The 27920-nt window shown below is 39.5% G+C and overlaps 2 protein-coding genes across 6 annotated transcripts in view; one reads left to right on the top strand and one right to left on the bottom strand.

Annotated features, from left to right (window-relative positions):
• Window positions 1-27920, top strand: part of cenpp (centromere protein P) — a 116312-nt gene that overhangs the window by 83688 nt on the left and 4704 nt on the right. The gene's annotated exons all lie outside the window — the stretch shown is intronic.
• Window positions 17-27920, bottom strand: ecm2 (extracellular matrix protein 2, female organ and adipocyte specific). Of its 3 annotated transcripts, none has more exons than XM_067586433.1 (12): window positions 27667-27920; window positions 22559-22693; window positions 21617-21778; window positions 17603-17791; window positions 13375-14169; window positions 11760-11875; window positions 10009-10144; window positions 8541-8698; window positions 7048-7187; window positions 6784-6896; window positions 5207-5420; window positions 17-2321 (listed from the first exon to the last, which is right to left on the bottom strand). In XM_067586433.1, the coding sequence occupies exons 2-12, from the start codon at window positions 22689-22691 to the stop codon at window positions 2153-2155; spliced, it is 2325 nt and encodes a 774-aa protein (XP_067442534.1). In that variant the 5' UTR covers window positions 22692-22693; window positions 27667-27920; the 3' UTR covers window positions 17-2152. The 3 variants fall into 3 exon arrangements, with proteins under 3 accessions (XP_067442534.1, XP_067442535.1, XP_067442536.1); XM_067586434.1 differs by having other exon boundaries at window positions 13375-14130; XM_067586435.1 differs by lacking the exon at window positions 17603-17791 and having other exon boundaries at window positions 13375-14130.

Here is a 27920-nt window from a genome sequence, read left to right as displayed (position 1 = left end):
ATCAATCAGGCAGTAATGGGAACATAGTGAAGTTTATTTAAATCCTACATCATAACATTGTGTTAAACTGTAGTTTTATGATTATTGACACATCAAATAAAAACATTTTGTCATATATTTTATGCATGTTGGCCAGCCAAGAGCAAAGTGAAGGGCAGATATATTTTGATTTAAATGTTGAAATATTTTTTTTAAGTCTTATTCAAACATTTCTGGTATTTGTAATAAAATTTAAAAAAAAGTTTTTAACTGACTGAAATATCCACAATCCGCATTCCCCGTTCAAACATAAAGGCTGTACTCTCTAATCTGCAGAAGCCTTCTTCTGTTCACTGTCAGTGCTGATGTTGACTTAGTAATACATAACATTACAGTTACACAGGTCGATAGTTATAGCATAAGCATAGACCTATAGTATGGTTAAATTATCCAGGAGACCCTTGTGTTTCTGTGTTGAGGAACACTGAAGAGATCATTAATAGAAAATGTGAATTTACAGTGAGGAAATACTTCTGGAACCAGTGGTTCCTTCCACATCTCAACCCTATTCTGCATGGAGAGTCTTTGTAGAGACCTTACTGTCAAGGGCATTTGTTTGAGTATTGTCCACGTAACTGCGTTTCCTCAGACCACCCAGTCCAGCTGTATCCAACTCCATGAAACTATAGCCGAGACTTAGCTTGATTTATATCATAGGCTACTTCGGAGCTGACATGCGCCTCCTCAAAAGTAGAACTACACTTCAGGGCTACAGTGGCGATGGAGATACCATATGGTGACCAGGAAAACTGTGATTGGCTACTTGTGTTTTTTTTCCTACAAGTTTCTAACAGAGATTGTTGATAATGGAGACAATGTTAAGGAAGTTGAAGAGGTTCAGATATCTTTTCCTGTTCAAGAACATACATCTTTCAAAGACATCTCCAATGCAAACCTTCTGCTCACTGTGATCCCCGCTCAACAGTGAACGAAACAATGTAAACACAGTGACTGCAAGTAAAAGTCTCCTATTCAGAAATGGGAAAAGGTGAAGTCGAATTACCTGAGTGTAACTCCATCGTCACTGTATATCATGAAGTGAAGTGAAACAGTTACTGTGGGGAATATAATTAAAGCAAATATGGCCTGATCACATACGATACATCTGTCAAGTGTTGTGGGGGCGCCATCAATGGGTGAAATCCAACGCTGAACTATAAATCAAAATTGAAGCTATAGGCATCTACAGCAGGACTCCCATTTACCCTTTGCCTCAAGCATACGTGTAAATCCAGCTTAACTTTGCAAAAGGAAGTTACTGTCTTCTTTCTGTTTACTTAAGGACAGATAAAGAATGAAAAGATGACTGAGCAGACATTTCATTAAAACTTCTGTCTCTTTATCTATTAGAGGGATGAGCTCTCCAGCAGTGCTCGCTTTAACGTAATCCTTTAACTTGTCCTTAATCTTTAACACAAAGAGCTTGAAGGATGTGTCACATGTGATCTCACTACTCACACTCCTTTTCCATGTCTGAGTCTTTATGAAAGAAGCCATTGGAAGAAACTGAGAAATGGAACATGAAGGTGCTGAGGTTATTAAAGTAATGTGTTGGGCTTGTGGTCTCACTTCACAGAATTCTTTCCATTTCTTTATTAGCGTTTTCATTTTACGGTGTATCGTGCAGGAATTCTTTCCATTTTAACATTTTACTATGAGACAGATGAGTTTGATTTTGAAATCTGAAGGTGTTGTGTCATCTTCATACCAGTTAAAGGTTGGCCAGGTGAAAGCAAAACAACTTACCAGACCTAAAACTGTGTATTAGGGCCAGAGAAGAAAAAGAAAAAATCATGCAGCTTGTACAGGTTCAGTTCAAGGCTATGAAAGGAGAATGCATTCCCATAAGGCAAAATACGTCAGAACTAACTGTGTTGAATCCAGTTTTTTCCATGTTCAACCTGCAAACTTCTGTCTAACGTTCTTCTTATTGTGGATGTTATTTCATTTTCAACATGTCACATTAAAAGAAGCTACTGTAGTGAGGATAAACTTATATGTTTTATCTTGGGTTTTGACTTCTTTTGGTGGTTTAAAAACCAAAATCTTTGCCTCTATGTTTCTGGGGGTTTAAACATGTGTCTTTTAGTTTTTGGTTTTGTGTGGACTCCAGTCACTTGGTTCGCTGGGGTTTTAAGACCACACTGGAGGAGGAGCGTACACAGGAGAAGGCTGTCGGTGAGACCTTTTGAGGGTCAATGTAGTTGTTCTCCAGCCTCAGGGCCACCAGAGTGGAGTCTCCGCTGTGGTTTGCGTCACAGATGCCTTCATCAGGGATACTCCTATAAGACATTGCATCATAATGCAGTTAGATACATTTCTTTCAAGGACTAGAACTGCAAAGGTTTTCATAATTGCAATTAATCTGACAATTTCCACAAAAAATCCATTAAACACTTGGTCTACAAAATGTCAGAGGATAGTGATAAATTTTTCCTAAAGCCTAATGTAATTTCTTTAGGATAGATGTTTGTGTGGCCAACAGTCCCAAAAGATATTCAGTATACTATCACATAAGACAAAGAGCAGAACTGAGACACTGGAACTCAGTAATAAAAAATGACTGAAACAATTAATTCATTATCAAAATAGATGCCAGTTTTCTGTCGATTTGCTAAATGATTCATTGACTATTTGTTTCAGCTTTTATAGTTGCAGTCATTATAGAAAAGACTGCAGCAATTGCTAATGAATTCTAAAATTCAATCAGAACTTCTATTTTATCATGTAAATATATTTTATAGTCTCTCTGGTGTTGTGCTTGACTGGGTTTGTTCATGGTTGTCATGAAGAACATTTTTTAACGGTCTAGCCGATTTTGTGTTGCAGACACTTAATACTGATGATCGAGTTCCTTAAGGAAACATGGACGACATCTTAATGCCAAATTCCACTGTTATGCTGATGATACACAATTGTATATCTTCATTTAATTCTATAACCCCAGTTCTTACTGCCTGTGTCGCTGGTATTTGGATGTGTAACATTTTTTAAAAACTAAATGAGCAAAAAAAAATTAAATTCTACATGTATGATGAAAAGCAGAACAAGAGAAGCTCTATTCAAAGTTTGGCTGTCTGTCCACATAAATTAAGACACAAATTACAGATCTGGGAGTGATTTTAGAGTCGGACTTCTTCCAATCTTTTTCCTCTAAAGAACATTTCCAAACTTCAACCATTTGCATACAAAGTCGACGATAAGACTAAATTAGATGCAAATTCGCCCATGGCGCTGCAAATTGGCGCAACTTCAAATCTTAATGTAACCCAACACATTCTCCCTCAACTCCATTCTGTTGTTTTCCAGATACATAGCTCCCACTCCTCACTGTTTGCTGCTTTTTTTTCCTCTTTTTGTATAATTTCTGTTTTGTTTTGTTTTGTTTTTTTTCTGACCTCTTATTTGAATATTCAGAATGTAAACTGTTTTACTTAAACAAACAAAATGTTTACACATTCCTGCAGTGAATTTGTTTATTTTATTTATTTTATTTTAATGTCATGTGCACATTTGATTTTCACACAAGGAAATTTTAAAAATGTTGTGTAACCCTACTTTCTCAGCTTTCAGGTTCTTATTCTTTTATTTTATTTACTATTTCAGTTTCAATTATTGTTATTGCTTGTACTGTATCACATACAGTATGTTAAAATAAGTATGTTAAAATAATTTGCAACATTTGCTTGGAGGCTGGTTACAATTTCCCACTTCGAGTGTCATGGTCATGGCTATCTTGGCAGTGAAGATGGAGCATGGTGCAATGTTAATTATTATATTACTTTTATATAAATGCCACAACCTGGATTAACTTTGTGTACCGTGCGTAGACCTGTGAGTGAGTAATGAGGTAATTCAGGGTGACTCCCAGGTGGAAACTTGAATCAGCTTGTTTTGTTTCTTGTTGTCAAGACAACTCTCCGTCCGGTGAACTTTCAGCTATAATATCATCTGGCAGGTTGTGATGAATGAGTCAGTTGTCTGGTCAGGCTCTGGACTGTTGTGGGACATATGGTTGTTGGTCTTAAAGGTTTTACATTAAATTTTTCTCATTTAGCTCTGTCTTTAATCACCTGGTCTTATTGTTTTATTTTAATGGCCTCCATTTGTTTTTGCAAGTTGAGTTTTGTGTTAGTAGTTTGTAGAAATAAAACTGTCTCTTTTTTCATTATGCTTTAAAGGTATACTATGCAGGATTTGTTGGTTGGTGTTTGTAAACATACAGCATTAAAAGTTGGCCCCTCCTCATCAGCTCAGTGAGCGAGAGAGAGCAGTGGTGGTTGAGCGAATTAGACAGTGAATGAAGAGAGCAAGCGGCGCTGGCGAGAACAAAGCCGTGAATCACATAAATAAAACGTTATTTTCTGGTTGTTTCACGGCGGTTACATTCTAAAGCACAAATAAACACGCCTCCACCTCCGAACATCCCTTCAGGATGGTGCCACATTGCCGGATTTTGTGTGAATGCAGCTTCATTCTGTCCACTGTGGCCTCTCTGCTCTGTGTGTGTGTAGCTCAGCCCTGCCCTCGGTCAAGCAGACACACAGACCTGCAGCTCTTTATACATCCATGACACAGAGACAGAGAGCAGAGCGGAGAAGAGGAGAGAGACAGAGACCGCGATGTAAACTGGTCGCTACACTACTAGTCCTGATCTTACACCCTCTGCACTGTTTGGCTGGGGGCTACATACCAACTGCCCAAAGGTCAACACCCAGAAACATCCCGAACACAGCAAAATAATAAAATACAGGCAGAGGGCATGGTCTCTGCAGATAAATACAATGGCACACACTTCTAGTGGGTCATAAGTGATGATTGAAAAAAATGACTTATTTTTTAGGAAAATCCTGCATAGTCTGCCTTTAAATATGTTAAAACATTAAAACAAACCAATTATTGACATTGCCAGTATATAGTATAAGTTAAATGATAGCTCCTGTTTATTACAACATGTGTCTTATTTCTATAGTTTTGTCAATCATTTGTATTAGTTGACAACGTTGTACTCATCTAGTTAATTGCTGAGATCTGGGAACACAGTATGTTCCAATATCTCAAGAAATAATTTAGTGAAGTCAAGCCATCATTTCTATAGCCCAAATTTATAGCCCAGAGGTATATCTCAAAAGACTGTCCTCCCAGGTAAACCTTGGTGGCTTCATACCTGATCTTGTTATTGTTTAGTCTGAGGAAGTGTAAGTTGGTCATCTCGTTGATGCCAGACGGCACAGTAACCAGCTGGTTGTGATCCATACACAGTTCCACCATGGAGTGGTACGAGCCGAAGAATGACTCTGATTCGATTCCTTCACCATCCAGTTTGTTGTAGGAGAGGTAGACGTACTCTATACCAGGTTCCATGTGGGCAAAGACGTAACCTGTGGAGGTGTTGAAGGAAACAGTGTAACTATGGGAGACCATGACCCTGTTTTTGTAGTGTACTAGGGCTGAAATTAACCATTATTGTCATTATTGATTCATGATTATGTCTATGAAGTATCATAGAATAGTGAAAATGTGCCTATCACACTAGAATCCATCATGACATCAAACGTCCTGTTTTGTCTAACAGTCTAAAACCCATAGATATTTAATTTACAATTATATAAAATAGAAGAGCAAATCCTCAACACTGGAGAAGCTGGAATCATAGAATTATTGTAGTTTTTGATTGGAAAATTACTGAAACATGCGATTGTCATCATTTTTGTTGATAGAATTTCTGTCCATCAACTTATCAATTAACTGACTAACCACTTGGGCACTGCAGTCTACTTTTGATTTTAACATTTTTATGTACCTAAACTATCCACATTGTAAAAATAGGTTAACATGTCAGTGCATCAGGCACCATAATTGTACCCTGTCTGATAGCCCTTTTGCACTGAACATCCCATAACCTGGGGCCTCCCATGTCCTGAACTTTTAGGACTTTGGTTAAGTTTCTTTCTTAGGTTTTCACTGAATCTTACATTGGTGGGACATTTCAGGTATATATCAATAAAAAGGTGACAGGGGACAAACTATATGTCATGCAGCTATGTCAATTTAATGGTCTGTTTTGTAGGCAAAGTAAGTAGGCGATTGTATGACAGACAACAATGACATAGCTGATACTGTTACAGATTTTCTTTCAATTTTACATTAATATGAGATACAAGTTTCAAGGCCAACAGAGAATCCAGGTCCCTGCTCTTGTTGGCACAGACCCTTCAGTTTCTCAAAACAGCACTCAGTGCACCAAACCACTTTGTAATTTTCCTATAACCTTCCTTGATCTTTTTATTTTCCCTGCACCATTTGGCTGTGTTACATCCCTATTTCTGCCAGATGCTGAGAAATCTGCTGTTTTACCTTTTGGTTTCAAACCACTGACTCCAGGTTTCTCTGATTGGCCTCTCTACAAATACAAATGAGGGCCTCGACATGTTGGTTTGTCAAACTAGCATTCTCCATTATTCTTGTTTTTTTAAGTGTTGGCTGTCATGTTCCATATAGGAGCAGCAGTAAAACATTGGTTACTGTTGTGTTTGTTGAAGTGGTCTTCCTTGTGATGTGACATCACATCAGCTCAACCAATCATGACTGACAGCACTGCTGCAGAGTACCTAGAACTTTTAGTATGACCACCTGAGCAGTACCCAAATTTAGTTGCAGGAGCTCATTCCCAAAGCAAGCAGGGAACAGCATAAACAAAAGCATGTTTGTCAGCCAGGTGTTCCATCAACACTTTCCACCTACCAGGTATCCTCTCTATGTTATTTCCCACCAGCACTAGGTGGACCAGAGATTTGGGTAGGTAGGATGGAACCAGGTAAAGGTCATTATGTGAAAGGTCAATGGACTCCAGATTTCTGTAGAGAAGGAGGAAGGTGAGGGAAGGAGGGGTTTGTAAAGAAATGGAAATGAGAGAACATAACTGATTCATTGTCCTTGATGACAGCTGATTGGGGAAAACTGAACAGAACATCATAGGTGATAGTGACAGGTTTCTTTTTTGCTTACCTGTGGTTGATCCAGGCCAAAGGGGCGATCCTGGTCTCATCCAGCCTGTTGTGTCTTAAGGAAACCACATTCAGATTGTTGGTCTGATTGAAAACAGTCTCTGAGATTTCCTCAATCAGGTTGTTCTCCAAGTATAGTTCCTGAAAGAGAGACGTCATCAGGGTCGGAAAGGAATTGATTGAGGGAAACTCATGGAGAATTACTTGAATTTATTGTTGTTGTGATAAGTTTTTTAGTTTTTACGGAAAGCAAGTGGGGGTATTTTGAGTTTGTCATTAAACGGCGGTGTTAACTGAGTGCTTTTGGTTATGAGATCTTGGCAGACAAGTCTGTGGTTTGTTGGGACTGTTTCAGGTTGTAAATGCATTGTTCCACCCCAAAAATAAATTCACATTTGTTTTACCTACAGTCTGTTAAAACCAGCAACCCTTGAATATTCACAAGTGAGTGTGTCTGATAAATCTGGAAAAACCCAGAGCTAATTATCAAAAAACCAATGTTAAAGGTAGTCCACGATTTTTCAGGACTAATGACAAGAAAATTTGTGATGTTTTGGATTTGCAGAGAGTGTATAGAAACTCTCCAAGGTCAAGACATGAGGTTGGTTTTAAGGTGGATTTACAGAAGCAGCATGTTGCTGGTGTTCTACAGTGTTTGTGGTTAACCAGAGGCCATAATTACAGGTTTAGTGGACTGATTTCCCACAGGTAGGAGCAGAGTTTACTCAGTTGACGAGTCTCAAACACCAGAGCCAAAAAGAAAATACTGATGCATCAGCAAACCTACATTTAGACCCCATTTGGCTGGCCAGAAGGATTCTGATAATGTGACTGGATGTCTCATAGATTTAATTCAAATCAGTATGTTGCTGGTGGATGTTGATTTATTGAGCTTCTAGAGTATTGCATCTATTTCTTCCAATTGTTGTCCAAAAAGTCCATTTAGCTGCTTAGAGCCTCCAGGTTCCTAAGGCTCCACTGTCATTGACTGTCTAAAGTGTCACAAGTGTCTACAGACCTTAAAATGATATAGAATAGAATTGAGTAGATCTTTATTGTCAACCAGGGTGGAAAATTGTCTTTGGCTCACCAAAACATGCAGGCTTTGGTTTTTATCAGCCCGCCAGGAAACAATCTTCTTATGACAGAATCAGAGCAGCAATAAGCATTTTCCTTCTGGAATTGATGGAGGCTCACAAAGGCTGTGAATATTTTTAGGGTTTTTGTGGGGTGTTCACAATGAGTTCTTTGAACTTATTGGATCATCAGGGATTGGAGCTATGATGACTTGTTTCAGCAAGGTTAGTTTTTGTAGTCACACAATCACACCAATGCAGCAGTCTATGGTTGGCTATGGTTTTTGCACCAGTAGAGAGTATTGTGGCTTAGACTTTAATAAAGACTGTCAGAAGTCTGGCTATGGGAGGTATCCCAGTGAGAGGAATGAGGGGATACGAACTGGAGATAGTTATGTAAACAGATATTACTTCATACCAGCAGTGAACTGGGAAGGCCCTGTGGTATAGTGCGGAAGTGGTTTCTACCCAATCTGAGGTAGGAGAGCTGGATGAGGGGAGTGAAGGCCAGAGGATCTACGTTCCCCTCACTCAGCAGATTTCCCTCCAACTCCAGAGTCACAAGGCTGCTCAGACCTTAAAGATAAAAAACAGATAAACATTACATCACTATTCCTCAACTGGAAGTATGGAATTGATATCGGCGCAGCACAGAAAAATCTATCAGGCCATAACCAACAGTTACAACAAAACAGGACAACAAATTCTCATTTCATTATGCATAACATACATTTTTAACATCACTGAGAAACATTAGAGGTTACCAAAAAGTTGTGCACAACACAGAGTAGGAATGAAAAATTAAGACCCTCTACACATGATCAGTGGGCAGAGCACAGTGCAGAGGCAAAGTTTAGTGTTCATCACTAATGAGTGCTGGGTAGCAAGAAGGTGCCAGATTAAATTAACAAATTAACAGATTAGATAACAAATAACAGACTAACAAAACAGAGGGCCTAGAAGAGACCATTTGTGAATTATGTAACTCAAAGGAAGATTATACTCCTGTGGAGAAGAAGACAAGAGCGTGATGATCAAAATGGGTTTGATCCATCATGGCTCTCTTACATAGTACAAAGTTAAGCTTCAAGGTTAATTTTTTAACTTGGAAACACCAACTTATAAAAAATCTCAACACATTATCCAATTTACTTTTTGTTTCCAAGTCCGTCAACCAAAGGTCAATGGTTGAACTTTGTGCAAAACTGTGAGACGTGCTATCCAAGCAGTGCCCAAAGTAGCACAACCACAAATATTGGCTTCTTTGCTCTCTCCAGAGGAAAATAATGGGTCATGCGGGTGCAAAGCAATTCTGCTGCTGATCATTTGTAGATTGTCTCTAGATTCCAGTTGTTCATGTTGAAATTGCACTTTGAACAAGGGCAATTTTCAAATATAAAGTATGGTTATAATTATGCCTATAAGTTACATTTTGAATGATGTCAAGCACTGAGAGGTGAAGATTTCAGTTGGCAAATGGTGATCATACTGGATGAAATGGCACCTACAACTGCCAACTTGAGTTTGACTGTAACTAAAGAACATTATCTCAATGGGCTGGCCAAACTGCAAAATGAAACTCCCTTGTGTTGTCAGGTTAATGTCTCTGCATGCTGGTGTCTGTACTGCACTTGTCCAAAGAGGCTTTTCTGGGGAAAGACACACCACTATTTTGATGTTTGCACAAGTAGGTGGCCTGTACTTTTGCAGTTAAGAGCAACAGCGTTGAGTCTTCCTTTAGATAAACAATCTAGGTGGTCATATCTTGTCATTTTGAGCCAGGAACTTGGCAGCTTGACGGATGTAAATGACTTGACAACTGGCAAAGTATTATGTGACATGAAAGCTGATGTCAGCAGGTGCATTGTGGGTTGCCATAGCAGTACCTTCGAGGCTTTTGTCGTGGATCCGTTTCAGGCTGTTCTCACTGATCTTCAGCTCCTGCAGGGTGGGTGGGAGGTCAGAGGGTACAGTTTCTAGAAGGTTCCCATCCAGGTACAGACGTGTCAGCATCTTCAGACCCTGAGACACACACACACACACAGATACTAGTGATACTGGCAAGTATTTGAAGAGGATGTGTGCAAAGTTGACGTCATGCCACAAATATTAATTCCAGAAACACCTATCCACCTCCCTCTTCTTCCTGTTTCTCAGTAGTGGTGCAGCTTTCAGTTGAAGCCCTTTTAAAAAAAGCTGCTCTTTACATGTGTCTATTTTAGTTTGTTATAACTAATTAAATTCCAGGTCACAATACAAAAGCATTGGAAAGCTTTTGTTCAGGAAATGTCTAGATGGTTCAGAGCGTCACAACATGAGCACACATCACCACAAATCTGCAGCCAACAACAGCTGGAGTAGGTTTTTTCGTTAGTTACTTATTATAATTACAATAGAGATAAAGAAATTGATTTGGTGAAGCCGTTTATATGATTATATTTGACCAACACTATCAACAGTAATTCTAATGTATCTCACCTTGAAAATTGTCACATAGTTTAGTAATTAATGTTACACAACTGCATTTGTACCACAATGTGTTTCAAGAATAAAATGAGACACTACTTTTGCTAAAAAGAAAGTTGGAAAAGAGGCCGATGAGCACGGCTAACCCCACATCTCCTTCATGAAAAAGCAGAATATTGAGTTATAACTGACCAGTCTGATGTGTGTGGAGGTGTGTGTGGTTATTCTGTAGCAGCCTGGTGACATCAGGTGGTTTATAAAAGTAAACACAGTGAATGGCCGTGCATAACGGCACTGCACTCCGGTGCAGCACTTCTCAGAGGCTGCAGATTTATCAACATATCAGTCTTGCTGTCTTCAGATGCTGTAGGGACTTAATGAACTTAAGGAGAAGCTTTTCATACAGTATAAAGCAGCTGTGGACAGCATACTGTAAGAATCTCCCACATTCATTTATAGATCGATGCATACTGATTTGCTGACTTTCCTGCTTTAACCACATTATTTTCTGTGCCAATTTTGGTTGGAGATTGTTTAATTGAAATAAATTATTTATATTTCAAGCATTCATCTGTTATTGCAGCATGTTTGCAGCAAATATTTAGTTTGATCCTGTTGATAAAATCACCACAGCAGCAGTGGATTGTCGTGCCAGACGCAGATGTGGTTCAGGGCAACATCTAGGACCAAATTTTAACCAAAATACAACAACTGTCTCTCCTCCAACCTCTGCACCATGCGCTCTGGTCACCAAAATACCATACAGACATGCAAAGCAACTTTCAAGGTCAGGAAAATACCAAACAGTTGGAGCACTGCTTGCACTGGTTGTTGCACCTCCAGGAAAATAGGGCCCACCGACTACTGCATATTGCTTTATTTGTCTTGTTGGTCTATTTGACACCTATTGGTCTTAGAGTACATTTAACCAGGGCACCATTATATCACAAAAATTCTCACATATTTCTTTTCTTTCTGGTTGATTGCATTATACTGCAGATGTCCAGTATGTCTGCCTTCAAACTTTGGCCTTTGCAGGCAACTGTCACTAAAATCATCATCATCATTTCTTGGAGCCTCTAGAGAAATGCTGTATAAACAGAACAGACATTTGGGAAAATGTCTTTCATTCTGAAGGGCTGCAGTGGTATAGTGTGTCAGTATGTCTTACTTTGAAGGCTTTACTATCAATGCCGGAAGAGGTGAGTTTGTTTTTCTTCAGGTTGATCCATTCCAGGTTGGGGATGCCATTGAAGGCTTCTGCTGGGATGTTGCTGATGTTGTTGCCTGCGAATCAATTTCAGTCAGTTTACAGGAGACTTGGCAGGCTTTCTGTAATTGCAGTATGTTTCTGTATACCTGTGTTTTCAATTTGGTTATTGTGTTTCTCAGTCTTGTGTTTTATTTATTTGCATCATTTGTTCCTAAATGCAATATACTATATAGGACTGGGTTCCAATAGTTGGTGGCCTTTTTTAAAATTCTGGTTCCAGGTTGATAAAAATCCCAGATTTGCTAATCTGCAAGTCTAACAAATTCTTACTGAATATTTTGTCTCTTCTCGCAATGAACAAAACATTCAGTAGAATCTTCTCATTGTTGGCTAGCAAAGACTGTATTTTTCGCCAGTTTAAATTACATCACTGGCTGCAGGTTATATCAGCTTTCGATAATTAACGTTAATTATCTAAGGTCAAAGAGGAGGACTGTCTTGTTCTCAATGTACTGTCTCTAAACTCAGCCAAAGATAATTTGTGTGGTAAAAGATTCATCAATCTATAATGTAACTGGGACTGTGTGTTTTAGTTGTCCACAGACCAAAAGAGGGAGGGGTGAGTCTTATTTGGTGAAACGATCAGCTGATCGCATCATGTCAGTTTCTGGGGTCAGAATCTCCCAGTTAAACTTTCATCTGTTTCACTCCGTATTTAAAGGAAAGAATATTTGGCCCAAACTGTCATCTCAAAGTCAACTTGGAAGATTCTGATTTTGGTACAGCCCTAATGCAAACCTAAACCAACAATGCATGGATCCTACTAACAAATATTGTCTGTGTATCCACCTTATATATTGTATTCCTCTGTGCCGTAGAGCTCCATTTCTGTCTAAGAATATTCATTACAATGAAAACACACACTGTAGTTTATGTTGAATTAATCTCACATACACTGTCCTGCTACTCACTGCTAAATGTATATTAATTCATTGCTGTAAAGGATCCACAACAAATGCACTAGTTCCCCTTGTTTGAGTAATGTTTGATTAAAAACTACACTGCCCAGCTGTTTTAGGATTAGAAATTACTGAGCCTTTTGAAACTACTTAACTATACATTTGTGAGCTGTTTTTGAATATTTAAGTCTTCAATAGGAACCGATGGGCTCTGGGCCCCAGACAGGAAAGGAAAGTCAGAGAGTATTGAGAGATGGACAAACGCATTGTTGGTTTGGAAATTCATGGGATTTGTTGATAATAAGAAAAATATAGACTAATGCCAGACTTATCCTTTAAGCTGTTCAACTTGATAGTTGTAAATTAGAACCTCCAGTATTTGGAGCAAGCAGCTAATGAAATATAAAGTGTGCAAAATTAAGTACAGATCTAAACTGAATCTTTGGCTTTTTGTTATGTTTTAATGTGTTTTGTTAAGGTTCACATTTTGAAGACCTAAATAGATTTGATACTGGCTTCAGATTCAATAATATGCTACTGAACACCAGTGACGTATGTGGAAAAGATTCTTCAGGAGCTGCACTTGTACTTTGGCAAAGTCCGTGTTTACTTACCCTCCAGACTGAGAAATTTGAGCTCAGGGATGGACAGAGGAGGGAAGTAGGTCAGTTTGGCGTTTTCACATGTCACAGTGACATCAGAGATATCACAGCCCGGAGGGAGGCTTCCCCTGTTCTGTACCACTACCTCCCTCTCCTCCCCTTCCTCCTCCACCTCCTCTGCCTCCACCTCCTCCAGCTCGTCCTCCGTTGGAGCAGGAGGTCTTGGAATTGGAGCAGGGAGGAGATCTGGTTCCTCGGGTTCTTCAGGTTCTTTTGGGAGCATCTGAAACACATCTCCTCTTAGCCAAACCTCCTCCTTTTCTACATTCTCGTGCTCCTCTTCTTCCTCTTCCTCTAGAGCCAGTAGCTCTTCCCTCAACCTCTCCTCCTGCCACCTCCTTTCCTCCTCTAGCTTCCTTTCCTTTTCCCTTGCTGCTCTCTCTAACTCCTTTCGCCTCCTGTCTTCCTCCTCCTGTCTCCTTCTCTCCTCCTCCTGTCTCCTTCTCCCTTCCTCCTGCCTCCTCCACTCCTCCTCCTCTTTCTCCACCTGTCGCCTCAGTGCATCCTCCTCCTCCCTCCTCCTTTCCTCCACTATCTTCCTCTGTTTCTCCGCCTGCTCCTTCCTCTGCTTCCTCTTCTTCTTCCTGGCCTCATCCTTCCTCCTCAGACGCTCCTCTTCCTCACGGTGCTCCTCTTCCTCCCGCCACAGGATGCGCTGAATCTCCTCCTGGGTCAGTGGGGTCACAGCCTCGCCGGGGTTATTGGGAACTGGGGAGTCACCAGAAAGGTCAAGGCTGAGGTTGGGGTCTAGGGTTGGTGTAGGATGGTGGGGGGGCAACCAATCAGAGGGCAGGAGGTGGGCGAGAGGAGAGGGGACAGTATAGAAAGAAGGAAGGAAGGAAGATGGATTGAAATAAGAAAGGAGAGACACACAGGAGAGGAAGGAGCAAAAAGAAGGGGATGAAAAAGAAACACTGAAAGAAAATGAAACAGGATGAAGATGGAAGTTGGTGACAGACAGACAGGATGACAGTTGGACAGACAGACAGGAGGTGGACAGACAGATACGGCTGTGTTAGTGTTGTAGACAGACAGACTGGTACAAGACCAGCTTGTTGAAGCTACAGAGCAGATTGCTGCTGTAGACCAGTCTGGACCAGATCCCACTGAACTGGACGTGTTTGACCTGAGTCAAGTAAAGTTGGTCTTTTTGTGTTTGCCGATGTTCGAGACAGCTGGTACTGAATCTAAATTTGACTTACCTTAATTTGTGCTTCATGATGATAAGTTTAATTTTGTTAACTTTATGTTTGTTCCAATTATAGCTGCAATACTCTGTTGCTATGGGTATTTGGGACTTCCCAGAGATAACCTGTCAATAAAACTGTGACAAGACTTTTACCTTTTCTCTCTTAGATTTTCTTTTACTGAAGTCACAGTAGTTTCTGTTTATGGCTGTCTTCTGTTTGACTGTTCAGATATGGTGGCTATCACACTTACCAAATGATCTTTGTCAAGAAAGAAGAAGTTACTGAACAAGATTCATAAAATACACAGTTTGAGTTGCTGTCAAGTTCTGGCAAACAATCCAATATTAGTGTAAATATTTAGACCGACCTTAGTTCACTTGTCAAACACTAATGCTGTTTTATAGTCATTAAACTACGTGCCAACTGGAACATCCAACACATATGATATGAAAACTTTGTCTTGCAGTGGTAAGATTTTGTTAGATTGTAGGTGTCATTGGTTTTCAAACATTTTCATTGGTTTGCTGGACTTTTTTCCTGCTTTCTTGAGATTCTTAATCCCACTGACAAAGCTCTGATTGGCCTGGTCGTTTTTCCAACCAGTGAACCAGCCCTTAATGAGCATCTGACCCATTTGAGTCAGTGAAGAAATCAGAGATGTAAGCAGTGATTCAGAGGTCTGCAATCATACTAAGGCTATGAGTTGGCAATGTTTCACTGGTTACCATAAAAATGAGATGGGGAATCTGTAAAATGGAAACTTTTTGTCTCCTGACACTTTGTCTGAGCTTTTGTACATCAGTTTCTCTTGTTGGACCAACACTTTTCTTCTGAATATGAAACAGCCTTTAGTCTGCATATTATGTATTTTCCCTTACAATAAACATCATACATACAGCAGACATAGTTTAAACACAGTGCATGTATACAGTGTATCTGTATACATGCACTGTGTTTAAACTATGGTCTTGCTGTATTGCTATGATGTTTATTGTACTAAAGGAAAAATACATAATATGCAGACTTAAAAGGTTTCTCCTGTTTCACCTCCATACATGCAGATAATGACTATGCAGTGTATGACTGTGAGCACTGAGTTACTTACTGTCAATTCAACTACTTTTTTTTTCATAATTTCACAGAGATTGTATAGACAGGTTTCCTGTTTACAATAGAGGATGCGTGCACAGCAGGGAGGTAGAGAACACAGACGGCCACAACCTCATTTATTTATAGATATTTTCATTATTTCTAAACAGCAATTTCCTTGAAACCAGTACAGTTATTGTTTAGAGATAAATTTGTATGACTTTCTCAAACTTTTCTACTACATGCCTCATGTTGATGGTCATCTGTCAACTCTGGCTAACGTTATGACATTGAATTTGACAGAGAAACAGTTGCTAGTAGCAGTGATAATGCTAAACCAGACTACACAAAGTTAGCTTTTACAGGTAGTAAGAAATGAAATGGCAGTTCCTGACGTTTGCCTTAAAAATTTACCAGACAGATGCCAGATATCTTACGAAACTCATTAGATGACTTCACTCATAAGAAACTGTTAATACAGCATTTAATAAGTATTATGTATCAGCCATGGGGCGTCTTTAAATGAGACTCTGCACACCGGTTCGCTTTTTTTTCTATGAAAAGTGTAACAATGTGATGTAATTTCCATTCAAAGCCATTAGTCTGCTCCTCCTGTCACCGAGTTGCACGCTGGAACTTAAAGGTACAACAAAAAGCACTAGTCATAAGAGTCTGGCAAATGTTTACATCATTCAATAAAAAGCTATAAACACGCAGTAACAATGTGAGCTTTCAGACCTTAAAACAGGCAGTTTTCCCTCCCCAATTATGCACATAACTACTCACCACCTTATTAAAATCCAGGGCTCTTACCAGATCACTAGTTGCTAATAGCTATTGTGTGCTCTGAGCTAACAGTAAGGTTGCCTTTTTTGGATATTGAACATTTTCCACCCATTACTTTTGCCATTTGTGCAGTTGTTTTTGTTGTGGCACAAAAACAACTCCTTATGTTGACCGCCCCATAAAGTCTCACTCATTCTGGTTTGTTTTTCTGACTCAAGTATATACACGCATCTCAAAATAATGTCGCCCAGAAACTCGTCTATACACTTATATTTGTTGTAGATTCAATTGTTCGTCCAGTCTTCATTTTGATGACATTGAATTGACAGTAAGGTGAAACCAGTCCTGGACATGTGGAAAACAACATGTGGTATCCCTCCACAGACATGTTAAAACTTTCACAACATGTGTTGAACTGACCCAAAATGTGCTAACCACATTTTTAAAAGCCATGATGGAAACGGGAATCAACATGCTGAGGCCTCAGAGATGACTGTTTAGTTGTATTTCCTCTAGGAAACGAGTGAAAGGAATACAGATTACAATACATAATGAAGGGTTTCATTCCAAAATGAGACATCTTCTGTTGATATCTGTTAAAATTAACTCTAACTCCTTACATATGTTTACTGGGGAGAAAATTAGAGGTGTATGACACATCTTCCGTTAACATCTGTTAAAATGAACTCCTAACACATGTTTACTGGTGAGAAAGTGAAGAACTTTATGAGTTAAGACTGCTCTATGGTAACAATCAGTGTCACCATTTTAATGATTTGTTGATATATGAATATATATCCTCACGTGTCCGATGTAAGCAAAATACATTTAAATGAATTAGTCCTACAGTATCTTCTTTACATTAAACTCAGGGCTATTTTTACTCAGATAAATCAGTTACTTTCTTACTTTGAACTTAAAACCTGTCAGCACATCCCACTTCTCCTATTGTAAAGCTGAGTCAAGCACTGTGACCATGTGATGTAATGAATTTGGTAGGTAATTATGTTGTAAACTGAAGTTTTTGTTAAGCAGAGTGTTGATTGAATTAACTTTGCTCATCTCTATTGCCTCTTGATGTTGCACCATGGCGTTGCCACATGTTGTGTTTCTACCTGGCTCCATGCAGACGGGGCAGCACTGCCCATTGGGAGTGAAGGGAAAGTGGCAGTGCACTATGGGACAGGAGATCTCGTCACAAACCACCCGCCCTCCGGTACACAGACAGGTCACACAGGGCTTTGGAGACCAAACGGCCTGGTCGAACATGGTCAGACCCTGGTACACACACTGGCCCTGCTTACCTGAAAAATACAGACACATTAAAGTCGGTCCATTAATACAAAATAGTTCAAAATCCTTATCAACAGATCACACATGTATAATTCATCGAGAGTCTGGGTATGCAGATTGTTCACATGTGCTGTTGGCACACACAGTTTGTGCGGACATAAAATTTGTGCTACAGGTCTGCAAGAAGTCTCACAAACGTGTGCAGATAGCAAAATGTACAACATGCAGACCTTTGTGACTGTGCAGATGTCAAGAGTATAATTTTAGCTTAATTTAAAAAAAAGAACGAAGCCTGCAACCAGTCATATGGTACAGTTTACCAGTTGTGGGCGACACTGTATTGTGTGGCAGTGAATGAGACAACAAGGAAATGACCACTGAATGTTGCTAAATGTTAGTCCGACAGCTCAGTGATATAAAGAAGGCCAACCACTGTTCTGTTTATGCTACACATCTAGGTGGCTCTGGACAATCCTTTTTTGGCCCTTTCATGTCTTTATTCACCAGCTAACAGTATAGAGACAGATGGAAAACCATGGAAGAGAGAGGGGTATGACATGCAACAAAGGTCCCCAACCAGAACTGAACTGTAACCATTGCTGTCGTATGTCCTTGTTCTTAACAAAAAAACACGTATGACAGTTTCTTTTAATGGTGAGACTTTGTAAAGTCATAGACATGCATCATTGGTTTTCAAACATATTCATTTGTTTGCTGGACTTTCTGTCTACTTTCTAGAGATTCTTAATTCTACCCTTAAAGCTCTGATTGGCTGTTTTTCCATCTGATGAAACAGCTGTCAGTGAGCACAACACCAGACCAGTTTGAAACACTGAATGAATTGGTGTAATAATTGCTGTGTGTGTCTGGTCTAACCTAAAGCCTGTACTTTACCATCAGAACCAGACAAAGCAATGATTTGTAGCATTTCCACTCCTCCCTCTGCATTAAATCCACCTTTCAACATCAGACCTGGGACAGGACGAGGCTGTGACTGGCAGTGAGTCAGTAGGAAAGACTGTAAACCACTATGATATGGCAGAAAGACGCTCTTTGTGTCTGTTTTAAGTCTGTCCTGTCTGTCATCTATCCTTTCTAATGGTATGCTCTTTGTTACGTCTATAGGAACACAGGTAGTTAAGAGGCTTTTGTCATTTCTCTTAAATACTGTCTCTCTTTTGTCTCTGTCCTTTTTACTGTGAGCAGTGAGACTGTCACCCTGTCATCTCTGCTGGAGGACACATACTTTAGAGCTTTTCTTTTCTCTTTAAAATATTGTCTTGCTGTCATAGAATCTCTGTCTCGTTCTGGTAAATTGCAGGGTTTAGTTTAAACAATGCAGCAACTATCTGACTTTGCTGTGGCGCTATCATTATAAGGTGTTTAATACATACTTTCATGTGTTTTTATTAGTTTATTCATCCTTTTTCAAGTAAAAACATCTTTCATTCCTTGTTCCCAGTTGCTCCAATTTTAGGGTTTTCTGCTTTTCTCTGTTCTATATTACTGCAAGCTGAATATCTTTGAGTTTTGGACTGTTGGTCAGACAAAACAAGAAATTGGAAGATGTCACCCTTGGCTTTGCAAAACTATGAAGCTCCAAAAGTCTGGAGATTGTTTTTGCTATCTTTTGTGCACAAATTAGATAATTTTGCTTAATATTGTCATAATTTGGGGAAAAACACAATGTTTTAAACCAGCTGTGGTACAAGTTAGCATATAGGTAGATTCAGTAAAGGCTGAAGGAAACCAGTAAATAATGATGTAGGTTGGAAGCATTAATGCAAAGGCACAATGTAACAGAGTCATTTTTATAATCTGAAATCAAGGTCCACTTACTAGCTCCCCCCATCACCCCCCATATACAATCACGTGATGACAAACAAACCATCTCTATGACAGCTAAGCAAACTCCATCCACAGATGAAGACTGTGAGATGAGGTCAAAAGTTCCAGAAAAAAAGGTTAACAAGTTGACTTTGAGGTAGATTTATTTTTCAAACTATTGCCCCCCCAGATGAGCAATAAACTTTCACTCTGAAGTATCTTGTAACATTTACAAAGCCGATTGGTTGCCGTGGTGACTGAACAGACATTTCACAATAGAAACTAATGTATCAAAGTCAGACTTTTCGGTCGTGTTGGTCCAACATCTGTAACTTTCTGTTTCTGCAAACTGCAATCTGATCTGTTTGGTTGTAACATTACAGTCATTTTGTGTTTGCTTTTCTGAACACACAGGCATGTTCTCACATCCCAAATAGCAGCGAAAAAAGAACCAAACAGATTAAATCTACATGGAAAAAAATCCTCTCCCCCACCAGCTCCCAACAACAGACTGCCACCGCTACCTTTCCTTCTAATTACATATTGCTATCTTTATTGTTTTAAACTGAGGCTTACACGTAGCTTTGAGGTTCTTTAGAGTCATTGTCCCCATCTACATGTGGGATTTTCAGCTCTTTTCCCACAGATGGTTTTTCCCTTCTGTGCATGTTGTAGGAATGTGATGATTTGTCATTAGGTTACTGAGCTGTAATAACAGGCAGCTTCATTATGAGAACAAAACGAAACCTCAGAGCTAAGCTGAGCTGAGCCGCTCTCTGACTCAATTCACACATCCAGTTTGATTGAAAAGTCCTGTTTTTATTCAGTGAAAGGTTTTATTTTATCATATTAAGATTTTATTGACTATAAAACTCTGTTATGTAATGTACCACTTAAAAGTTTTAAATACAAATAATTACACTCCACCTGTTTCCATGTTAGTTCACGCATTTAAACACTGAGACAATTTAACTGGTTTGTTTTATCATGTGATGGCTCAAGCTGCTCGGGGATCATTCACAGAGAACTGAGGAGACTGTAACCTTAATTAGCAGAATATAATGAAGAGAGATGGGATGAGAGATGGCCTTTTTGAAATTAGTAGTGCTGTAGAGGAATATATTAATAATGTGGAGTGATGATTCCTACTTGGAAAAAAACATGGTTAACATTATGTCAGGAGGCAAGGTGGTGTATTTTGCAATGTCTCTAATGTGGGAGCTTTCTATACAAATGTTTGAGAAACTATTAGTTGGTCTGTTTCTAATGATACTGAACTGTGATTGGTAATTGTTGGTTTAATTAAACTAGGTTAAGGCCAAGTTACTGGTCTTAATAACCTGGATTATGATAAAGTTTTGGTAAACTGGGAAAACACTGAATAACATGAGTTACAGGTTTTGTTAACCTAAGCTACAGCTGAGTAGTTACTGGTCTCACTAAGCGAGGTTAGTTGTGTGTTCTTATTGAAGTTATTGTAATTATGAGATTCCAGGTTGTAGTATTGTCAGTGTTCATATCAACTTCCAAGTCGTAATTTCAACTGGGAAACTCTGACTTTTATTAAAGCTCCAGTACATTTGACATAATGCTTCATAATATGGAAGTGCCTGAAAATCTAGCAAATAGGGACACCTCATATCAGTGAGGTTGTTGTTCATGGTGATTAAACCCAGATTTAATGGATAGTGTTATTTTGTCGATACACAATATTTTTAACCTTCACTCGGCCAAGCCTGTAATCACATCATGTTGAGTCGTTAACATGGGAATCTTTCCCATCTCTGCCATCCATCCCATATGACGTGAACGTGGCATAAGGCTGAATTATGGCTGCATTTTTTATTGAGAGATTTATCCAAAGCACTTTACAATTTGCTGCACATTCACCCATTCTTGCACACATGAATCACTGTTCTCACTAACCTGGATTAGAGTTACTGGTCTCATTGGGCTGAGTTACCGGTCTCACAACCCTGGGTTAAAGTTAAGTTAGTAATGTCACTGACCTGGGATAACGTTGTAGGTCGAGTGCTGTTCTTGTAGGTTTTTGTAGGACTTCAGGATCAAAGTGTTTCCTTGGTTTTGTCCAGGCTTCACTGGGACGCTGGGACCAGGAATCAGTCTGATCTTCAGAGGTCTAGAGCGTCCTGATCTGGCCCGCACATGACCTGCAACACATGGTCATGTTAACATTCATTCACATCTGTCTACTGTAGAAACTTCTAAAGGGAGTCAATGCAGTAGTATCCAGAGCCAATGGATTCTAGGAACGCTCTGATTATCAGTTACAGATAAGTTTTTTGGCTGATTTATTTGTCCTAGGCTTTAAGCAAAATAAAATAAATTCCGCCCTTTAGACAAATGTATTCCCATGCTTATGAAAAGCCACAATGTCTGAATCATCAGCATATAAAAATTAGCTTTCAGCACAAACAGATACCAAGTATTCACATATAATAAAAAATAGTAGGTGGCCCAAGATACTCCCCTGAGGGACTCCACATGTTATAAGTTGAACTGCTTTTTTCTTGGTTAATTAGAGATTTTTAAATCAGAAAACAAGACTGTACTTTGGATTACAATAATCAGAGAAACATAATAAGATATTATGAGTTAAAATCAGGACTTTTAAAATGCTGTTTGCAGCCCAGCAGGTGTTGGTCAACAGTCACCACCAACACTGCTTTAACTACAGTGTCTTCTTTTTACATCTCTATTTCTACACCTGTTCGATAAACAAGATACACCATGTAAATCAGAAAACATTAAGGTTATTGGAAGCAAGCAGTCTTTGTTTGTTTGCTAAGCTAGGCTAAAGGCATTCTGGACCCGTTTCTGTACCAAATGCTTAGATATTAAACTGTTAACAATCTTCTCATCTGACTATATGTTGGCGAACAAGTGGATTTTCCAGAATCTCAGAGTTTTCCTTTAAAAGGCAGTCTTACCCGTTCCATCCCTCTTCCTTTTCCCTCGGGGGGTCTCTTCATCCTGGTTGCGAGGTCTGCTTCTGATCTGTGCATCCGAGACAGTCAGGACCACTAGGAGCCACAGGCTGGCCACCACCAGCCACCACCTCATCCCTGCAGAGCAGCACAGACCAGGTTTAGGTTGCCTCAAAGGAATTACCTCCACTGAGGGCTTCATTAGCTCGATACAATGCCTGTCTAGGTACTGATATCAAAGTGATACCTTACATTGAGAAATATAAATGTGTTTTTCTACAAGTCTTTTTTTCCATTAAACAAAAGAGGCCACAGTTCTGTTGATAAATGTAATGTAAACAGTTTTCAGTATTTGATGATAAGGCCTCTACCAAGCCCTATGCTTCACTGGTTCCTCAGCAATTCTCCAGCAGGTTAATGGGATGTTCCAAAGACTAGATACAAAACAGATGTAAAACAGTTAATTCTCCAAATACCAATGGTTGGAAATCAAAAGGTCAAAAACACTGGAGCGCCCAGGTGGCCAACCATGTCGCTTGCCATCTCTCTCTCTCTCTCTCTCAAGTCTCAATAGAGGCAGAAAATGCCCCAAAAACATCATGGAAATCATGAAAAGAAACCTGTTTTTGTTATTAGTTATTGCATAAATCAGCAGCTAAAATGACTGGAACAAAACAGACATATTTCTCCACCCACAGAAAAACAAACCATGAAAAGAGAGAGGTTTTTACCTGCAGCAGCTTCTCAGACTAAAGGGGCTGTCAGTGCTGCTGCTGGCCCTCATATAGCTCTCTGCTGGGGTCTTAATGGCGGGTTCCCTCTGTCTATGTGTGTGTGTGTGTGTGTGTGTGTGTGTGTGTGTGTGTGTGTAATGACTAGTCTATACACAGCAGTCCTGTCATTATTAAAGCAGAGATATGATGTTAACACACACCTTCACACCTGATAGTTTTGTCTTCTGTCTGATTCTTGTCTGAATGGAGCAGATTGAACCAGATAACAGTAATAATTGTGTTGTAGCTCTGCCCCATTGCATGATGCAAGTTGTTGGTGGTGTTAAACCTCTTGTTTATTGGGATGGAGCCCAGACAAGCCTGAGGGTCCTGATAGAAATATTTAGTTCTGTTAGTCTTAGGGATTAAAAGCTTCAAACAGTCAGTGTTCATTTACTGCAGGTTTATGGAGCTTTTTAGCCATTTGTTGCTTTTAGTGATCAACATAGTAAAACATTTAAGAACTGAGGAGCCAAATATTTTTTCTCAGGAGTTGGTAGAGACCCAGCAGAGTTAAAAATGAGGGTGAATACTTGTTCCCTTCCCCCAAAGTGACCAAAAAAATCAGTCAGTGCAGCTTTACCATTTGTCATCTTGATCAAAGATATATAAAAATAACTTTTTTAGTTTTATTTTTGTTTTTTTAAACCCAGTTTTATGATTTTTTAGGCCAGTTATCCTGCTATAACATGATCTGATTTCTGTTACATTTCTATATTGTTCTATCATATTGTATGCAGCTGGAGTGTCTTCACATGTAGCTCCTCTCTTACAGTCAGAATAACAGCATCACTCCAGAAATACACAAACAGAAAGACTTCAGCTTCTGTTCACTTTTTTTTTTTTTTTTTTAACTGCGTTTCACTTTCAGAGCACATTTCAGTGTAAAAAGCCTGGATCCTGTGTCAGGTCCTGATTCTGGGCTCAGACCTTTAAATGAAACGAAAACATGAAAAATAATCCACATCAAACTGTAAGACCTGGACTCAGATCAGATCATGAGGCTGAAATCAGCCTGTAATTGAAACTTGCTGTAATTCAACTCCAGTTGCAGCGCCAACATTAACTCCGTCATCACTAACATCTGCAGTATGTAACTCACTCTGCTGTTAGAGTCACCTGAAGTGCAGGAGATGTTTTACCAGTTCTGATTGCATTTTGATATAAATGGATGATGGATCAACAATAAAAAAATGTCAAGACGCCCAAACTTTTGTCTCGCTTGTAGACCTTCCAGGTGATTTATCCATATGTTGTTATTTGATCGATTATTTTTAGCCACCTAACTTGACTAATTGCTGTAACTTAACTGCCAAAGTACAAAAGTTATTCTTCTTCGGTCATTTTTGGCAGTTGCCAGATATCTTCAGGTGCATTACCACCGCCCCTCTGGACTGAAGTAGGGTCAATGCTGATTTTCATGTAGCTCAGGAAGTGGAAAACAAAGACGGACTGCAGTCAGAGACGTATATATATGTGGCTAAAGTAAATAAACGTGCATTAAATTGCATCTTGAATACACTGAAATGAGAAGAGTAAATGAGGCTGAAGATAAATGAGTATCTACTACAGGATGGGGTATTAGAGTTTGAGCCCTTCATGATTTATTAGCATTTAAAGACTACACCTCCCATCAACTTTTTCCAGAGTGTGTATTACACGTCATGGTAAGTTGGACTCACTCATACATCATATCCGCCCACGCTCTCTTGTAATCATTCACATTTTCTTTTGGGATGAAAACAAAACTTAAGTCTGCAGCTCCACAGTCTGGAGGTCTGAACACACAGTCAGTCAACTCCGAGATCCTCCCACCTCGGCTCAGCACCGGCCAATAGGAAGCCAGAAATCAATACTCCACTGGGAGACAAAGAGAGAGAGAGAAAGAGATCCAGAGGAAAGAAAACCGGAGGGAGGGGAGAGAGATGGAAAATATTTAGCAGTTCAGTCTCTGGATGAGCAGGCTCAGACGGAGAGACTTCCAGCAGGAACAGCAGGGTATAAAAATAATCTCTATGTGTGTGTGTGTGTGTGTGTTTATGGTTTAATGAAACCCAGACAGTGTTGAAGGTGAAGTTATCTGTTGTTCTGTTTGCTTCCTTTAGTATTCACTTAGTTAAAATTAGTTCAGAGTGAATTTTTATTTCTCACACCACATTGTGACTTCAGACAATATGAGTTCTTTGTACTTTTCAATAACAAAAGATCCAAAACTCCAGCTGCAGCCAATAATCATTTTCTTTGCACTAAAAATATAACCAAAGTTTGCAACTCTGTAGTTGTTATTGGTGTTTGAAATGTCCCCTCTCCACTTCTCCACCAGCTCTTTTTTTTTTTTAGATTTTATGGTTTTGTCCATAAAATGTCAGAAAATAGTGAAAATTATCTACAGTGATGTCTTCAAATGTCTTGTTTTGTCCGTTTCCAGTAATATAAAGCAGCAAAACTTGACACAAAGCGAAGTTTATCCAAAGAAAGTTTGACTTTTTTGCTTGTCAAATGACCTCCACAAATGACTGATAATTATAGGTTTCCTTTGCTCTCTCTGTAATTTCTTCCTTAAATCATTTTATTTCCTAAACTGACAGCATTCAGTTTTTCTCCTTATGAACCAACTGAATTTAATATTGATTTTGGACTGAGATATGTGAGTTTACTTCTGGTCTTAAGCGTAAAACACAATGTTGTGTTTTCTTAACATAACGACATAAATTCTAGAAACAGATTTTGTGTCCAGTTCGTCACAACTCAGCCTCAAGGTTCTGGAGCGATTCATGGTAACAGATTAACTTTCTTTCTAACTTTAACTTTCGTAAACCAGTGTATGAGATAATTACTGTCCAGTGCATAAAACCACTTTGTAGTTTTTTTAGTTTGCTCCACTGCAGAATTATGATCTTTATTTATCAAGAATCTTGTTTCATTATCTTTCCTGCTTTGTTTGGCCGTGTGTTGCATCTTCTGAAATCTTCTGTTCCACCTTTTGGTCTCTAGTTGTTTACTCGGAGCTCTCTCAACAAATACAGCCTGGACATGTTGGTTTCTCCTACAGGCGTTCTTAGTTGTCCTGCTCCACACAGATGCAGCAGTAAGATAGCGGTCACTGTTGTCCTTGTCCTTTTTGTAATGTGACGTCACATCTGCTCGACCAATCGCATTCGACAGCGCTGCCACCAACCCCTGAAGGTACCGGACACTAGCGTGCAGTATCACCTCCTGAGGAACTCGTCCTCAGAGCGGGCAGAGAACAGTGGAAACATAATAAGAACCAGAGACAATAAATTCACGTTACATGACGTTAAGTTCCTGCCGTAGAAAAGGGCTAATAGGACCCTGATAGACCGAGCTGACAAAGACTCACCTCACATCTATAAACACACAAAAAAGACGACAGCCGACAACCAGCATCAACTGTACGATCTGCACTTGTAAGAGAGGAAAGAACTACGTAGTTGACTGAAGACTTCCTAATCTAAAAACCAAACAAACTAGCCCGCCATTCTCACGCCACTGCAGAGTTCTGCTGTTTAACTCAGGCTATTTTGTTACACAAAGCTTCAGGTCTCGGGACGGGTTCGTGTCTCTCATTTGGCAGTACCAGTCAGGGTCTGCTGGGTCAGGTCTTAAAGACGCAGGTTTGTAGGCTCATCAGAACTCTTCATCACTGTGAATCTGCTTCGACAGTCTCATCTTATTCTTGGAATACAAACTGATAAAAAAGAAGTTTTGCGTTGCTTTGTTAAGTACGAAGTCTTGTGGTTTTGTTGAATGAGCTCATTATTTTCTGTTTTGCTCATTATTTTTCTGTATTTATCCTGATAATTGAGGAATCGTTTAAACCAAGGCAGAAAAATAACAGCTTAATGAAAACCAGGCCGTTTTTGCATTAAAAAAAAAAGGCAAAACCTGAATAAAGATGGTCTGACTGATTTTAGTCAAAACACTCCCTGCTCCCTACTCTCAGCAGAATATAAATCAGTGACCGGAGAGGGAATCTGGGGAGTGCTGTATCAAACCAGGAAGTGTAACGTGTATCTTAAAAGTTAAAGAATCTGGTTCCCTTCAGTCCACTCTGGTTCAGGTCCAGGCTTCATTTAAATGGACGAGTCACTGTCAGGCTTTGTTAAGATCCTGTAAGCGTTTTGTTTTGTTGTTTTTTTTTTTTTTTTAAATCTTTTGGACCTGAAGAAGAAGATCATCTATAGCAAAAGTTTCTGCAGCTACTGAAACAAACTGTTTACAAATCACCACAAGAAAGAAAGACAGACAGAGAGAGAGACACGGAGGGGAGGAGCTGACGACAGACAGACAGACAGACAGACATTAACTCTACATTACCAGCAGTTTGAAGGCGGCTGAAGGTCTTGAAGCCAAATTCTTCCACCCTCTTTTCTCCTCCTCTGGTTCTGTAGGAGCCCCAGGAGAAGTGTGTATGTGTGTGTCGCTCTGTGATGATACTGTATAAAGACTGTGTGTGTGTGTGTGTGTGTTTCTCGGTGTGTCTCAGAGCGTAGAGCAATTGTGTAGAGCAAGGCAGGCTAATAGAGCTGCGAAGGGAAGCCAGGATTTGTTCTGCAGCTGAGACAAGAGGA

This window comes from Thunnus thynnus, chromosome 4 (genome assembly GCF_963924715.1).
Source record: "Thunnus thynnus chromosome 4, fThuThy2.1, whole genome shotgun sequence".
NCBI lineage: Eukaryota > Metazoa > Chordata > Actinopteri > Scombriformes > Scombridae > Thunnus > Thunnus thynnus.
Note: the sequence above shows the minus strand (reverse complement) of the source record. Positions and strands in the feature narration are given on the sequence as shown.

Excerpts from the sequence above, each read along its gene's own strand:
- ecm2 (XM_067586433.1), bottom strand. The coding sequence starts at position 22,691 with ATGAGGTGGTGGCTGGTGGTGGCCAGCCTGTGGCTCCTAGTGGTCCTG. Across the intron at positions 14,170-17,602 it reads CCCCGTCTGCATGGAGCCAG|ACCCCAACCTCAGCCTTGAC; the intron begins GTAGAAACACAA and ends CACCAACCCTAG. Across the intron at positions 6,897-7,047 it reads TTGGCCTGGATCAACCACAG|AAATCTGGAGTCCATTGACC; the intron begins GTAAGCAAAAAA and ends CCTTCTCTACAG.